The sequence below is a fragment of the Trichoderma asperellum genome, chromosome 2, assembly GCF_020647865.1.
Source record: "Trichoderma asperellum chromosome 2, complete sequence".
In the NCBI taxonomy this organism is placed as follows: Eukaryota; Fungi; Ascomycota; class Sordariomycetes; order Hypocreales; family Hypocreaceae; genus Trichoderma; species Trichoderma asperellum.
In genome coordinates this window covers 2922677-2938877 of record NC_089416.1, presented here as the reverse complement: position 1 = coordinate 2938877, position 16201 = coordinate 2922677, and the positions used below count along the sequence as shown (strand labels likewise).

The 16201-nt window shown below is 50.7% G+C and overlaps 6 protein-coding genes across 6 annotated transcripts; 2 read left to right on the top strand and 4 right to left on the bottom strand.

Moving 5' to 3' along the window:
• The first annotated feature begins 1865 nt into the window (after nucleotides 1–1865).
• On the top strand, nucleotides 1866–3525 carry TrAFT101_003293 (uncharacterized protein). The gene is made up of 2 exons (XM_024906208.2): nucleotides 1866–2901; nucleotides 2975–3525. Exons 1-2 carry the CDS (start codon nucleotides 2446–2448, stop codon nucleotides 3305–3307), a joined length of 789 nt encoding a protein of 262 aa, XP_024764428.1. The 5' UTR covers nucleotides 1866–2445; the 3' UTR covers nucleotides 3308–3525.
• TrAFT101_003292 (uncharacterized protein) lies at nucleotides 3404–7491 on the bottom strand. Its single transcript, XM_024901771.2, has 4 exons — nucleotides 7183–7491; nucleotides 3841–7122; nucleotides 3681–3781; nucleotides 3404–3608 (listed from the first exon to the last, which is right to left on the bottom strand). The coding sequence occupies exons 1-4, from the start codon at nucleotides 7285–7287 to the stop codon at nucleotides 3575–3577; spliced, it is 3522 nt and encodes a 1173-aa protein (XP_024764427.1). The 5' UTR covers nucleotides 7288–7491; the 3' UTR covers nucleotides 3404–3574.
• Nucleotides 7492–7869: 378 nt separating this feature from the next.
• Nucleotides 7870–10024, top strand: TrAFT101_003291 (uncharacterized protein). Its single transcript, XM_066126840.1, has 2 exons — nucleotides 7870–8188; nucleotides 8247–10024. Exons 1-2 carry the CDS (start codon nucleotides 7948–7950, stop codon nucleotides 9914–9916), a joined length of 1911 nt encoding a protein of 636 aa, XP_065982947.1. The 5' UTR covers nucleotides 7870–7947; the 3' UTR covers nucleotides 9917–10024.
• Nucleotides 10013–11761, bottom strand: TrAFT101_003290 (uncharacterized protein). The gene is made up of 5 exons (XM_024899377.2): nucleotides 11545–11761; nucleotides 11271–11435; nucleotides 10638–11183; nucleotides 10423–10563; nucleotides 10013–10326 (listed from the first exon to the last, which is right to left on the bottom strand). Exons 1-5 carry the CDS (start codon nucleotides 11614–11616, stop codon nucleotides 10195–10197), a joined length of 1056 nt encoding a protein of 351 aa, XP_024764425.2. The 5' UTR covers nucleotides 11617–11761; the 3' UTR covers nucleotides 10013–10194.
• Nucleotides 11762–12099: 338 nt separating this feature from the next.
• On the bottom strand, nucleotides 12100–14094 carry TrAFT101_003289 (uncharacterized protein; the record flags this gene model as incomplete). The annotated part of the gene is made up of 4 exons (XM_024902369.2): nucleotides 12100–12400; nucleotides 12468–12994; nucleotides 13067–13773; nucleotides 13902–14094. 4 exons carry the CDS (start codon nucleotides 14092–14094, stop codon nucleotides 12100–12102), a joined length of 1728 nt encoding a protein of 575 aa, XP_024764424.1.
• A 553-nt stretch (nucleotides 14095–14647) lies between these two features.
• Nucleotides 14648–16071, bottom strand: TrAFT101_003288 (uncharacterized protein). Its single transcript, XM_024910930.2, has 2 exons — nucleotides 15787–16071; nucleotides 14648–15667 (listed from the first exon to the last, which is right to left on the bottom strand). Exons 1-2 carry the CDS (start codon nucleotides 15915–15917, stop codon nucleotides 15208–15210), a joined length of 591 nt encoding a protein of 196 aa, XP_024764423.1. The 5' UTR covers nucleotides 15918–16071; the 3' UTR covers nucleotides 14648–15207.
• Between the last annotated feature and the right edge of the window lie 130 nt (nucleotides 16072–16201).

Sequence of the window (16201 nt, the reverse complement as noted above, 5' to 3'; positions counted from 1 at the left end):
AAGGCGACGTGGGGTGGGTGCAGAGGCAGGCTGTCGCAGCGACTACGAGGACCGCAAACCGGGGAGTACCTACGTGTACCGAATACCTTGGGTCTACAGAGAGGCCCGGAGAGGCCCAGCGAGAGGCTCGCAGGTGCCATGCCATGCTAGCAGCACACTGCATGGCAGTAGGCAGCAGTAGCAGCAGGTACTACTAGCTTCCAAACAGCGCCGATCAAAGTTCCCGTTCTCTCGCGCCAGAACCAACAAGGTGCCCAGTCCTGCTAACCCATGGAATACCGGCAGTCAGGTAACGCAGGTACGGGAGGGCAGTGCGACTAGGTGCCTACCTAGTAGGTAGGTAAAGGCATAAATGGGTAAGGCGGCAAAGTAGCAGCACGGCGCACCTACAGCGCAGTTTCAAGTGGCTTTGGCAAGGCCGGAGGTACTGGCAGGTACTTGGGAGGGATGGTCAGAGCGGGTGCTGGATGCAGCATAGAGCCCGTACAAGGCTAAGGTAAGGTACTGCTACTAGCAGTAGGTAGTGCGAGTGCGAATACCACTAACCGCGTAAGCTGCGTTTGAGCTCATGGGGCCGAGCAGGAGCATCCAGCAAGAAAACAGCACGAGAAAAAACAAGAGCAAAATCTAAAACAGCCAAGCAGAGTGATGATTTGCAGGGGGGTCGGGTCCGGAGGGAAGTTCGCGCAGCATGTGGTGGCAGCAGCTGCATGCACGTCGCTCATTGCGTCCAGTCTGCAGTGGGAACGGGGAGAGCTTGCGGCGCTGGTACTGGATGCTGGCGAAGGTGATGGTGGCCACCAACAGTGACGAGGGACGTACGTGGGTTTTAGCGTGGATTGAAGCCGGGAAAAAATGCTCGTCGATGATGGCGCCGTTCGGTTCCGAGGCGAAGGAGAGGCAGCGGTCACAAAAGTGCTCCTTGTCTTGCGTGCGTCAAGGGGGAAGCTCCTCACGCCAGCCTTGGAGTATTTTGGGGATTTGAATTTTTTTCTGGCTCCGGATGATGCGAGGCCGGGGTCACGGGGAGGATCCTATTGGAGGGTCTTAAGGTTGCGCTGGGCCGGTGTGATGCCTCTAGGTTTCGAGTCGTAGCAGCACTACTACTCCGTGGGGGATGGGCGACGGACGGTGCCTGCAATGGAATGGAGGGAGAGGGAAGAGGGAAGAGAGCGAAGGCGGAGAAGCCAAGGAGCCAGAAAGGCTTGCAAAGCTATGCCGCTGTAGGGACCAAGCTCCAATTGGGGTCTGCCAGCACGTGTGAGCTGGGCAAGAAGAGCAGCAGAAGCAATTCGATGCCACAGATATCGACTGCTTGCAGCGAGTGCCCAAGGCAGTCACTTCAATCAAGTACATGTAGTAGTATCTACCGCAGAACCGCTAGACACACACACATTTCGTGCTACTGCACAGCGGAAGCAGCAGCAGAGCCCGGAAGTGGAAGTGGATCGCATCGAGTTCCGCCCAAGCACTAACCTCATGCTAAGGTGCCTTACCCGAGAAGATCGGTGAGGGCCAGCCTCTCCAGGAGCTGAGGCTCCGCGCATCTCAATGGCCCATGCCATGTGAGTGATGGCCAGCAAGGTGCATGGACTCCATGGACTTCTGACAGCTTTGCTGTGCCTGGCCGGGTGCCGCCAAAAAGCTCGTGTGATGAGCATACAAATACATGTCTAGCAAGGACGTACGTACATACATGCCCGGCAGAGCAGGCACCGGATCCTCCCATCTGCTGCTGCTGCGACTGGGTAGGTATGCAAGTATGGCGCTGGGGGCCTGGCTCGTATTGACGGGGCCAGCATCAGGAGCACAGAAAACAATCCTGCCACTTGGTATACATGTACGGAGCGTGTCCCGGCCCTCAGCACTGGGATTGGCTGTCCAACGGGCCTATGCCAGCTGTTGTGCCCGATTGGAGGAACGCAAGTCGTCTGCCAGGATCCGCCTTTGAAGCCCAGCAGCAGTTTGTTGAGTTGTCCTCTTAAGATGCATGCATGAGTCTATGTATGATGCAATGCTAGGATCCCAGACAGGGTTCCAGCATGGGCAAGCACACATCAGTGCAGACGCCGAGCCAATTGGAGCCACAGGGCTGACTAACGAGGTCGAACGATTTGACATACTGATGCCGCATCACTGCTACATACAAGTCAGCCAGCAGCAACGCCGTATCCAAGTTGCAGTAGTTATACAGCGCATGCTGCGTTGGCAACAGTTGACAAGGTAGAAGAGAGTGCGAGTGTCTTTGATCTGGCGCATCACCGGCCCGCAAAGTTCGCCGTACCTTGGCCTAGCTTAGAGGCTCCCGCCGGGATCCACTCTCCGGGCTGATCCAGAGCTTCGAATTTGCAGACCCCTCGTGGCGCAAGACGACAACGCATTATCAGCAGCCAGCATCCGTCACAGCTGCAGCGGCGCAGTCTGAGAGTCACATATCCGGCCACCATGTCCTCGCCTTCTCTGTCCAGGACCGCGGCCCGTCTGGCGAGATCGGCACGCCGCCCAATTGCCCGCCACTCGACGCCGACGTCCTCATCCCGCATCTGCCAAAAGAGCTGCTACCACTCTTACGACCACCCTCCTCCGCCGGGACCCTTCGGCACCGTCGACAGGTCTATACTAGCCGCTGCCTACAAGCACATCCCCGAGCATGGCTTCTCTCTGCGCGCCATTGGTCTCGGCGCCCGCGATGCCGGATACCCAGACATCAGCTCCAGCATCCTGCCCGATGGCCAGTTCAGCCTGATACACTACCACCTCGTCATGCAGCGAGAGAGACTGGCTGAGAAAAGCCAGGAGCTGCTGAAAGATGCGTCCCTGGCAAGCGTCAATGACAAAGTCGCCGCCTTGACGTGGGAGCGGCTGATGGGCAACAGGGAGACTATACACAGATGGCAAGAGGTCTGTTTATTTATCTCGGGCTCGGTTGAGTCGCAATTCGCTGATGGAGATACTGTATTAACAATCTACATAGGCCCTAGCCATCATGGCTCAGCCAAGCCATCTGCCTACGTCGCTAGCAGAGCTGGCTACTTTGTCAGACGATATCTGGTTCCTGGCCGGCGACAAGGCTGTCGACCCTTCATGGTATACCAAGCGGGCAGCCCTCTCCATGGTCTACAGCTCCAGCGAGCTGTTCATGACCAATGACACATCACCTTCCTTTTTGGAGACTAGAAAGTTTCTGGATAGAAGGCTGGAGGAGGTCCAGTCTGTTGGTGGAACCATAGCATCTATGGGACAGTGGGCTGGCTTCACTCTCAATGCGGGTATCAATGTCCTGAGAAGCAAAGGGGTTCCTGTCTGATGATATAAGGCGATATATGTTGTCTCCCACAGCCTTGACCTGTTGTCTTCTACAGAACAAAAAAAAAAAAAAAAAAAAAAATCGCAAAACGTCATGTACACTATTATCAGCCTTTATGTATATACCATTGTCTACTATATGTATATTTTCTTCTGGTCCGCCCACAAATGAATGGCGTCCTGGCATCAATGCGCAAACTCCTAGTTAATGCTCCTCGCTAATTTTCCTTCGAGTACGGCGCCTGGTTCACAAAAAGTAGATGTGATTTTAGATGAGAGTTCGTTGGCGGGGATCAGTCAGACTGTAGAGGTGAGAATCAATCAGTAGTGGAACTTGGATATTAGTAGGAAAGAGAATGTCTAATGAAACTGACCGGATAATCTTGACGTCTTTATCAAGTTTGGCTCGGCCTTCAATGGCATTCGGCGTAATCAAAATATACTGTCGAGACACTGATCGACGAGCGGCATCCACCTATGTGTTAAATTAGCTTCCATCCTACTCGTTTCTATGAATCACCAGAAATGACCTACCAGCATATTTGTACTGATTGCTCGATTCACATTGTCCATGAAGACGTCAAACTCATCCAAGCATCGAATCGGTGAACCAATGGCTTCCCATACAGAAAGAAGCATACAAATCGATGAGAACGACTTCTCACCTCCGGACAGTGTCTTGGTGTTGCGTCCTGAAGAGTGTTTCCGAGTCTTGTCGGGCTCAATCTGGATGTTGACACGTCTAGCCCTGTGATCGAGATCTATCTTGCCTCTGAATCCACGCTCGCTGAGAAGGTAGCTAAACTGGATGCGTATTCGAGCGCTAATCTGCCTCTGGAACTGTCGCCACAGGTGAAGTCGGTGCTCGATTGCTTGCTTCAAGCTTGAGATGGTTTCATCAACGTCCCTCGTCTTCTTCATAACATCATCATATCTCGTTTTAGCCTCAATGGCTCGGTCATAAATTTGCTGATCTGTGGCCCCTTGCCGAGCTTCTCGCTGCGCAAGTTGTTCACAAACCCTCTGGTATTTTATCTCCAAACTTTCATACGTTTCATCCTCAGGGATGTGAACACGATTTGGTGATGCTTGTTGAGCTTGCTGGATAAAATCGGCTACCTCTGCGACTTTCTGATCGCGCCTGGCCTCTGCTCGTCTTCTTTCATTTCGCTCAATATCTAGCCTCTCAAAGGCGGCATTCTTTTCAGCGAGCTGAATTTTCCGCATTGCCTCGTACTTCTTGACCTTATCGTCCGCTTTCGCGACGCGACTTTGGTGATCCTTACGCACATCTTTTTCCGCGTCGAGACGTGCCTTGGCCAGTTCTGCTTTTTGGCTCAGATCTCGCTTTTCAAGTCTCAGGTTACCATACTGCAGGCCGAGTTGTTCCTCTTCGGTGCGCTTTGCTTCTCGTTCTTCCCGTAGTGCAACCAGCCGTCCATCAACGCCCTCAAAAGCATCCAGGTCGAGTGATATCCTCTGGATATCCGCTTGGATTCGGCGATACTCGCTTTCTAGTGTCTTGACTGCACTCTGGTGCGATGCAAGCTCCGATTCATAGTCTTTTAGTCGCTGACGTGCCTGACGTTCCTCGGCCATGAGTTCCTTTACCTCCAAACCTAGCTGTCTGAGGTTCTCCTTTTGCACAAGCAATCGCTCGGCCGAGTCTGAGCGCATACGAGGCCGCAAGCCAGATGGCGTAACAGGGGCGGCGCCGATGTTTCCAGATCGATTAGTAATTCTTAGGCCATGACCACGCTTCCCTTTGCCGTCATGGAAACAAAGGCACGCCGTCACGTTTCGAGGGGGACCATCGTTATCAATCATGACTCGCTCCGCTTCTAAGCGCTCCTTGATTAGAATGATCTTTTCAATCTGGTGATTGATGACAAGTTGTGTCCGAATGAGATCATTGTCGAATTCTAACACTCTGAGAATGGTATCGAACTGGGCATCTGGCTCCTGAGCCCTAGTATCAATTGAGCTCCCATAAGCAATATAGATGGGTGGCTGCCTTCTCAAACCCAACCGCTGGATGATATTTGATAATCTTGAGTGATCTCTTTTGCTCTTCACAACAAATGCGTTCAAAGTCTCGCCGAGGGTCTTCTCGAGAAGGCCAGACCACTCTGGCTTTCGGAGGGTGATGTGAGTGCCAAGGGGGCCCAGCGGTTTGCTTTCAAAACCGCTATCCTTCTCAATTTGTTTGGCGAGATTAACAAGGTCTTGGTCGTATCCATCAAATGCTGAACCGCTACTTTGCTCTAGATCCTTGACGCCCTTTTGCGCTATAACCACCTCCTTACGTTTGTCTTGCACAATACGATCTGCATTGCGAGACGTTTCTTTGGCTTGCTCAATCTTTTGATAGAAAGCCGGCGTCTTAGCCTTGGCTTCAGCAATCTGCTCATTTATATTTTTCTCTTGCGCTTGTGCCTCGGAAAGCTCTTGATCTTTCTGGGCCCGCGCTGAGCCGGTCGATCCGTCCAAACGGTTTTCTTCCTCTTTGATCTTGTTTTCACATGATTGTATGTCTGTCCGCAGGGTTTTGAGTCGCATATGAGCATCTCGCTCTTCACGCTGCAGTTCTGTCTGTTTTCTCTTGGCATCATTCCATGCGGTCTCTGCCGCCACCATTTTCTCTTCGAAAGTCTCTTCTTCACTGTTGAGAGCTTCTCGGGCTTCTTGAGCACGAGCTAGCTTCTCGTCAGCTTCATCAAGTTTGCCTGACATCTTCACGGTGTCCCTTTCCAAAGCAATGAGTTGTTCATCTCGCCTGGCCAAATCAGCGTTACGCTGTTCTAATTCTCTCTCTCGCTCGACTACTTGGGACCAGACAAGCTGGTTCCTATAGTGCCTTGCTTTCTCACGAAGACCTTGATTCTTCTGGGCTATTTCGGCAAGCCTCTGAGCATCGTCCATCTCCTTCTTGACAACATCTATCTTCTCGTCAAGATCATCGCGGAGAATAAGAGTCTTATCTAACGTATCCTGAGACATTTTATAATCATTGTCCAGTTGCTCGAGTTGGACGCCAGAAACAAAGTACTTATACTTCTGTGCCGGGCTGGCGGCATTCAGAAATTGTCTCGCATTATCCTGAGAGAGAACCGTGAGAGGATTCCCTATCTGCAGGGCATACCATTCGGATATTTCCTCAACTTCCTGCTTCTTGGTTGAGACAACTTTGCCTTGATCGTTCTTGATCTTGAAGCCACTGGCGCCTGATTTGGTAAAGTGGCGCTCAATGGTGATTGATGAACCGTATGTATCGGGCTGGTAGGCATCGGATCCAGCGTTCTTGATCTTGACAACAAGACTTCCATGTTCACGCCCCTCTTTAACAAACGACTTTAAGCTACCACCTCTGTTGGTATCACTAGCCTTGCCTCCAAAACACAGGGTCAGGGCCGTTAAAACAGCACTCTTGCCACTGCCGTTCTCTCCAACGATGAAGTTGATCAGAGGGCCAAGCTCCACATGCAATCGCTCGTGGCACATGAAGTTGAAACATGTAATGCTTTCGATGATTCCGCTCTCAGCAACCATGTTATCAAATGTTTGCGTCGTGGTGCGGCGCTTCAGTTTTTGCGTAGCTTGCTGGTCGTCCCAGTCGGTGTTCTCGAGATGTCGGAAGCCATTGTCTCTCATCAGTTCGTACTGAGTCTGGGGAGGGGACGCGGGGAGGTCGTTATCGTCGTCATCGTCGCCATTCTCATTTTCACTGTCGGACCCAGAGCTCGATGAGACATCGTCTTGTTCTGCACCTGCTGCTCTGCTGCCTGAAGCTTCCGCCGAATACCGCACTTTTTTTCTCTATCACCGCCAGGGTCAGCCAGATGCCATTTTGCTTCAGCACGTAAACAAAGCAGTTACCGGCTGTGTATCGTTCGTTAATGATGCCTGGGCCTCAACAACGTCGGTAATATCTTCGTCGTCTTCCAGGCCTGGTGCCCTTCGTGATCGCTTGCGTGGGGCCATGGCTGCCGGAGTAACGAGCAGCGATATGTGTGGAAAAGCGTAATGGAGGAGGGGCTGGCGACAGTCAGAGGAGCGTGGCTGTCGAGATTTGTGAGGTATCAGCAGAGTCACATCCCATCATCGTCATGGGCATCTTGCATGCCCCTCTGGCTGATAAGCGATACGCCAGCACTGGCTTCTCGGATTCCATTAAACAGTTCCTTTGATAGCGCGTTGACCGCGACGGGCGCGTCGTGGGGTCAGTGAACTAGTGGCTGCATGACTAAGGCACATACTGGACTTTGCACGTCTGATATCGAGTGTATGAAATCACGGCACCACGAAACTCTAGTTACGAGCGACCTGAAATATTACAATTCATGCGTCTTTAATAAATTAAAATTCGAAAGAAGGAAGCATTAAATGCATCTTTATGGTATACCTTAGTACACATGCCAACAATAAGAATAGAATGCTGTAGGAGTGGCTGTTTAGCAAGTGGCCGTGTAAGTGCAGCGAGTTTTACAGCGTGGGGCGTCTAGGCCTACTAGGCACTTCTCTGGGAAAGAACTGCCTAAGATGTGACACTTACACTTCTCAAACTTGCATCTGTTGCAAGTCTCAACATTTCGCCATGCCGACGACTTCCAGTAATCACATGTGACTTTTATCACAGCGAGCATGTCTACAGACAGCAACGTCGGCGAGGCGGAGGCTGCCGCCGTGGAGCAGCTACCGGAAAACACTGTCGAGTACATGCTTTTTGTGATGGACAGCCGGCAAACTGAAGCTCGCAGAACCCGTCCTCGCCTTGAAACTATCCGAAAAGCAGCGAACGAGCTCGTTCAGTCCCTCACGAAGGATTATATTTGGCAACGCGAGGGCTTCGAGCTCTCATTTGTGAGCCAAAATGGTGAGTATGGTGCATGAAACCCGATACCGCTGAAGCCTTCGATTCAGTTTTAACAAGTATCTTCTAGGACTGCTATTTTTGCATGGTACTACTGATTATGGAGATGCCATAGAAGACGAGTGGCTTATTGTCTATATGCTTTGTGAACTATCCAAAGCCCATCCCGATCTTTGGGTGAGAGCCGGAGACTCTGATGGGGAGTTTCTCTTGGTAGAAGCCGCCAACGTCCTTCCCAAGTGGTTAAGTCCGGAGACTGATCGCTATCGTGTGTGGATTCACCTCGGAAAGATCTTTCTCATACCTCTGAATTCCAAGAGCAAAGATGGTCTTGCTATGCATTCCCAGGCAGAGGAACAGCTGTCGCTCTTGCAAGCCGTTACGTTTCTACGGTCAAACACAGACGCGCTTATTCATCTCCCTGCCATCGATTCTGAGGCGTTTCATAGACTGAATAAATACCCCGAGCAAATACCCAACTCCATCCACCATTCTCTAGTCACGATTCCCCGAGCAGTAGCCTACATTCTGCATGCCCTTCCAAAATCTATAGCTCCCGCTGTTGAGAGCTTCTATCTGAGAGACGCCAACTCTCTAAAGCCTATCTTATCTTCATCGGCACCACTACAATTCCCTCCAGAAGACCTTGTCACGGCCAGCGTGAGATTCAGTAAGACTCTTTACGCTCAACTTAAATCTCAAAGATTCGACACACCGCCGAGATGGGAATCCATATTTCGAAATACTAAAAATGAGAATATATCATCAAATGAAGAACAGAAAAGAGTTGAACGCTTAGAGACTGGCATGAAACTCACATGCGGTTTTGAGATGCTTGCCAAGGATGCGGAGAATAGCAAGAGCAGGGTCGTCCGTGAGATGGCCATTATGCTGGAAGACCTCCAAGAAGATGGAAGCTCAGTCTTGCCATCTGATGACGACATCAAGCTGTGGGATCACGCTGGTCGAGACGACGACGATTCATGGCTTGATATTAATTATGAAGATTTCGAGCGCGAACTGGAGGGGAAACAAGCTCAAGGATCTTCGAAGGGGGCATCCGGCTTTGGCGAGACGCAGACTCAGGAGAATCTGAGAAAGATCGTCTCACGTTTTGAAGCTTTCCTCAATGACGATAGTGCAGGATTAGACGGCGCTGAGCTTGACAGCATGGATGTTGACAATGATGATGATGAAGAGGATGTTGATGATGACCAAGACGAGGAGGTGAACTTTGACGAGGAGGCCTTTTCTAGGATGATGAGAGAGATGATGGGATTCACAACAGCAATCTCTGAGAAAGGAGCACCAAGTAATACCAAGGTTACAGAGGACCACTCTGACAGCGATAATGACAGCGATAACGACAGCGACGCAGAAGAGGATAGAGATATACAGGATCTAGCCTCTCGCATGGAAGCAGAGCTCAAGGAATACGGCACCCTTCATCTTGACCCACCAACCACTGCGCGTGCTATAAAGCCAAAGGAAAGCTCAAAGAAGAAAGGCAAAGAGAAGGAGCAGCCAGTGCAAGGATGGAGCGGCCCTTCAGTTGACGATTCCGACAATGACGACGAGGAAGTCGATATTGATTATAACCTGGCTAAGAATTTGCTTGAGAGCTTCAAGAGCCAGGGCGGCATGGCTGGTCCGGCGGGAAATCTAATGGGGCTTATGGGCTTCCAGTTGCCGCGCGATGAGGATAGCGGGAGCGAAGGGGACAAAGAAGAGAGGTCCTAAGCTCGACTACGACTTCTTCCAAGTGTTTATGGGTATGGATTTTAGATAGCCGAAACTATCAGATCTTGGGAGATTCTGCGTTTGTATATTAAAGGAGGCACATCCGCCAATATGATGTAACAATTTGGATGAATAAAAAAGAAAGTTATATAAAGCTAATTGTACCGTATACTCCTTGCTCGTCCAATGTAATGCTTCTCTTCTTTTCTAATGAAACCAAGATGCCAACGCCCAAGCAACAAGCAGCGACTACCCCCGTCGATCAACTCGAATCTGGTTTACTCCTCTTTCGTGGCCTTCCCCGGATTGCCACTCTTCTGCTCGCCCGTCATGTCATAGAGCGCGTTGATGTTATAGCGCTTCAGCTCCTCCCACTCCTTGCCATCGACTACAGAGATTCCACAGAACATCTAGCATTCGCATTGTCAGCCTTACTCTACCTGATTCCGATCGCGCCTTGGCCAACAAATGGATGGAGAGGATAGGGGGGGAAAGACGCCACATACCTGGAATATCTCGACGAGGATGACCTTGTCTGGGGTTCTGAGATTGACTTTGTGCTCGGGCTTGACCATACCAGCAATCATCTTGATGACTGCTTCTGATTTTAGAATGGTGTGATTCCTCATAGTGTGTCGGATAGCGTACTGCTCAGTCGTACGTCAGTCACAACCAATCACGTCTAAGAAGAAGAACTTCTCTCAATCCAGATCAAACTCACAGTAAAAGCAGAAGACGCCTCAGCTTGCTGAGCTTCTGCCACTGACTCAGCCGCTCGAGCCGCCTCTTCGGTCTTCTCATCTGATCCCTCCGTCGGTTTCTTCTCTCCTTCTCCTTCTCCTTCTCCTTCTTCTTCGTCCCCTCCCTCCTTTTCTTCCTCATTCAAACTAAAAAACGACGGGAGAACCTTCCGCGCCACCCGCTGAATCCCCTTCTCCGTCGCCTTATCCGTGTCCATCACAGGCGTCAGCCGATTAATGTACTTGCACTTACGATCCTTTGGGCTGGGACACTCCTGCGCGTCTCTGCAGATCTGAAGGACCAGCTGGTACGGATCGACCGGCTTCATCGTCTTCATGAAGAAGACACACTCGATCCCGACTGACACTGGCGAGAAGACCCTTCTCTCCTTGGGCTTTCGAGACTCCTTCATTGCGTCAAGCTCTTTCTGGATGGACGCCTCGATGTCTTCTGTTTCATCTCCTGACTGGGCCTGTGCCTCTGATGCGTCGACTGGTGGCTTGATGCCGTACATCTTTTCACCATACTATTCATTGATTAGTACCCATCAAGCAGCAAAACATGATACTTCCATCCAGAAAAAAAAAAAAAAAAAAAAAGGCAAATAGCCTACCTCTTCACACATAGCTGTGAATTCTCGGACCGCTTTGCCCTTCATGCCCCTCGCGTAGGTGACCCAGATGCCTTCATCGCCCACGTCAAGCGCGGTGCCCATTTCCACTCTATCAGCATACTTTGCCTTTTGAGCCGGTGTCTTCCATCTTCCAGCGGTGCCCTCCTATTTCAGTAGCCTTGATGTTAGCCTTAATCTGTATAAAAGACTTTATATGGTGGCGCTACAAAAACACAGCAGGACGAGATAGAGATTTTTCTCATAAAATGCATACCTTTCTCTTCTTAAATGCAGAGCCTTCGGCGCCCCCAGGGCCCTGTTTTCTTTTTGAAGCAGCGTCTGCCATCTCAATTGATACCTTGGAGCCAAATATTGCTGAATAAAATGCCTTGAAATGCTTTATATACGATGCAGTATGAGATCGCAAGAATCAGTGCACTTTATTTTGAAGTTGAAGATTAGATACGGTCAGAGTATCTGGTACTTGTGGTTTGGAGTAAATTTATAGTAAGAGAGCAGTACCCAAAACTTACTCTCGACGTATTTGATATCTCATCACGTGATCATCTCATTCATAAACGAAGCAAGCTTTCACGGTGGAATAGTACAGGTTGAAAATATATATATATATATAAACTTCAAATTGATAGGTATTTTATATAATGTCCAGTTAATCCATATATCGTTGCATCGTTTTCTTCATTTCTTTTTAAGAAAAATCGTCCCCGTCCAAAGCCTGCTTCATTAAAGATCGGTACCTGCCTTGATCAATTTTTACCAGGTCTATTACAATTCATAAGGTGATAATTAGCCATCATGGCGGTCCTTTTTAGTCTGTCTTGGCATTATTCCTTGCACTGGCTTCTGCCGTCATGATCAGTGCTCGAGGAGCATCTTCTTTAGGCATATATAGCTCGACAAACTGGAGACACTCTGCTGCGTTGAAGGTAGGATCGGTGAGGAGACTGTCCAGCTCGTCCTTGGTCTTGACGGCGAACTTCTTGGCAGTCTTGGATCCGCCAAAGACATCAACCAGAGCCTTGAAGTCCCAGTTTGCAATGTCGTTGTACTCGGCTTCCATACCGTGAATGAATCGTTCAATGGTAAAGCCATCGTTGCAGATGACGAAGCTGAAAAAGAAAGAGTCAGTTATACGGGACAGCTAACAATAGGGTATTCGTACTGATATATACTCACATAATAGGCTTTAGCTTGAGACGAATCATTGTGCTCAATTCTTGGGCGGTGAGCTGGAATGAGCCATCACCAACGAAGAGAATAGTTCTGCGGTCGCTATTGTCATCGGCAGCCGCAAGAACAGCTCCTTGGCAGGCACCCACGGACCAGCCAATGCTTCCCCAAAGGACCTGAGAAAGCGCAGTGACGCCTGAAGGGAATTTCGTATCCCAGATACCAAAGTTGGCTGTTCCAGTCTCGGTAATGACAATATCATTCTTCTTCAGGAATTCTCCAACGCGTGGCCAGAAGAAAGCCTGTGTAATAATGGGTGAGCTATCTCGGTTCTTGGCAACTTCATTCTCGACGACTGGTGCTGGTTGGACATTGATCTCAGATGCACTAATTTGCTTAATCACCTGCCGCAGCACACCCCGCATCTGAACACCTGGATATGTCGAATATTTGACAATACAGTGGTCGCTGTGGAGATCGATCGTGTTCAGCTGTGAGGTGCGGTAAGAAAATCCGGCAGTGTTGAAATCACTCTATAAGAGAAAGATGGGTTAGATATTTAGTAAATAAGTGGAGGGCAAACAGCATTGGAGATATATACATACCTTGAGGGCACCGATTGTCAAAATCAAGTCAGAAGACTCAACAATGTCCTTAACTTGAGGTGGGTGGGATCCGTCGCCGGCATAGACACCACCATATGTTGGGTGTTCTTCGTTAACAGCACCTTTACCCATAGGAGTGACAAAGACGGGGAGATTTGTCTTTTCGATGAGATCATGAACTTCGTCAAGGACACGATGACGAATGGCGCAAGCATCGACAAGGACGACAGGGTTCTTTGCGGCACGGAGGTACTTGAGAACGACGTCAACGACGTATGCTTCGCTCTCGGGATCATTTGGAGGCTCCGACAAGTCAATTGGCTCCTTGAGCCTGGCACCTTCTACCTTGGCCTGGACCATATCGGTGGGAAGCATGATGTAGACGGGTCGAGAACGGATGAAGCAAACTCGGAGGGCATGGTCGATCTGAGTAGCGATTTCGGCAGGGTTGGTGAGCTTGGCCACTTCACAGGAGATTTGGGCGCTCATGTTGGCGAAGATGTTGAAATCACCGTTTCCGAGGGTGTGGTGAAGCAGCATGCCGTTTCGCTGCGAGACGGTGGAAGGGCAGCCGACAATGTGAACGACTGGCACGTGTTCCGAAAAGGCACCGGCAACGCCATTGATGGCTGAGAGCTCTCCCACGCCAAAGGTGGTGATGAGAGCTCCCATATTCTTGACACGAGCATAGCCATCAGCAGCGTAAGCTGGAGGAGGGGTTGCACCAGTTAGTAAATTGGTCTTTCTAGGGGGATAGACATGCAGATATGCAGATAGCTGCCTGCGTATTCACATCAAGTCTCATCAAACCAAGTCAATTGGAATCAAAACTCACCAGCATTGAGTTCGTTGACGCTGCCAACCCATCTCAGGCCACATGATGGCAGATAGTCGAGGGCAAGAAGGTTGTAGTCGCCTGGAAGACCGTGGATGGAGCGAATGCCAATTTCATGGAGACGTCGAAAGAGATATTCGGCAACGTCCATGGGCTGCTCGAGATTCTGCACCCTGATGTTGATGCCGGCCATGATGAACGAACGGGCGGGGCTTCTTTGTTGCTGTTTGTTATGGCGTATAGGTGGTGCTGCGACAATTTATCAGAAAGGAGGGGCCGATGACGATGACGATGATGCTGCTCCTCAAAAAAAGGTTCAAATAATAAGGTAGGCAAGTCGATTGTAGGACGGATATAGTTGATGCAGTATTCCCGGGGGAATTGTTGTCTGTGGGTATACGAGAGACAAAGCAGCATCAATCCAGCAGCGGCCAAATGGCGATATATATTTCCCCGTCTCGCTGTTCACAACACCCAAACGAAGCTTCTCACTGGCCGCGAAGCTGTCCCAAAACAGCAATCGGCATCCAACGCCGCAGAAAAAAAAGACCCCACCATGCGCGCACGTTTTGCTCGTGCCATCGGCAAGCATGGGCTGACCTTCAGACGCAGTGCTGTGGTGATAGTGATGTAATCGAGCAGGAGGCCCGCGATAAGGCCATTTACAGTTGGCCCAGGCAGCCGCTAGTGCCGCCGCCAATCGCCTAGTGGACAGCTGCAGGACCTAGGGGGGGAGGCTTTTGGCCATCTAGATCCAGCGGAAGCTGCTCGGCAGCCGCCCGGTCAATTACCACGGACAGCCCCCGTCGGTCTGTTTCAACCACCGATCAGATCACGGTACTCTGGAAACTTTGATGAGGTGCAGAATAGTGGAATTGATAAGTTGACTGGCTTCGATAGGCCACGCCCGTCCCAGGCATTGAGTGAAGAGTTTTCTCCCAGACGCAGTGGCATGCTTTGCCCTTGGAGGCTCTCACCACCATGCCATGCGCGCGCACACTGACACGCCTGCATGATAACGCATCCCGTCCTCGTACCATGCTCAACACGACACCCCGTCTGTCTATCTATTTTGCCCCTATTCCCAACGATTTTCGAAAATAACGCCGTCGGTATATGCTGCCAATTAATTGAGTTGAAGCGACCTCGCTCACAATCGTACACTGCTGCATGCACTTGCTGCAGACTTCGCCTCTTGTTGTGTTTTTGTCTTCTTCTTCTTCTTCTTCTTCCTTGCCGTCTAATCATAGGTACTCGTACAGTCAAAACCAACATCGCCGCCGCCGCCGCCGCCGCCGCCTCTCCATCAGTCGCAGCGGCCGTCCTTCCAGCCCGTCCTCCAGCGCTCATCCCAGCGTGAACAGTCAAACTGGGGCTTGCCCAGCTTCTTGTTCACGTCGTTGTGCGCGCGGCAGAGCCACTGCGAGAACTCCTCGCGGGAATTCACCTGTGGTTTCTGCCGCGCCATGTAGCCCTGGAAGTCCTCGGCGCAGACCCAGCACGGATACAGCTTAGAGAACAGTCCCACGAAGCTCAACAGGTCAGAACGCTGCGTCTGCGAGGGCGTCTCCGGGTACGAGGCCGCTATGGAATGAAGAAGCGTCCAGGTGCTCCGTCCAAGGGTCTCGACGTCTGGCGGACAGTCGGCTGGAGGGCCCGAGGCGACAGCCGTTGTGGATACGGCTCTGCTGCCGGCAGTTGCGTCTTTCTTGGTCTGATCCTTGGCCTGCGTGGCCCATGCAGCAAATGAGGTGCAGCTTCGGCATCTGTAGAGACAGAGTTGCGCTTTGTTAATGCCAGACTCGATCCATCTGTCAAACTGTACTTCTGCTACTCCCACTCTCGAGCAACAAGCACAGACGCAGTCAGAATATAGGGCACTTACGGCTTGCCATCTTTGCCCAGCACGACTCCCTTGGGAAACTTCTTTGGCTGCTGGTCGCTGGCATCGGAAGCAGCCGAGGGCGCCGAAGTTGGCAGCGCCGTTGCAGCGTCACGAAATGAAGCTTCAGCCATTGTCTAGAAGTTCCCTCTCACAGTATAACAACGCTCTTCGCAAGCCCCGAATAAGCACCAAGCGGCCGTAAACAAAAGCTCGTAAAAAGAAAGGCTGAAAGATGGAATAGAAATGTATAAAAATGGCCACACCAAACACACACTTAGTTCATTGAGTGAATGTCATTTGTCAGCCCACGTTCTTTGGAGGCTTTCGCTAGCGCCGGGACACTTTTTTCTCTTATCGATATGCCCCTCCAAGCCCATTGCGCTAACAGCCCCACGTTCTAATTCGGGATCTCGTC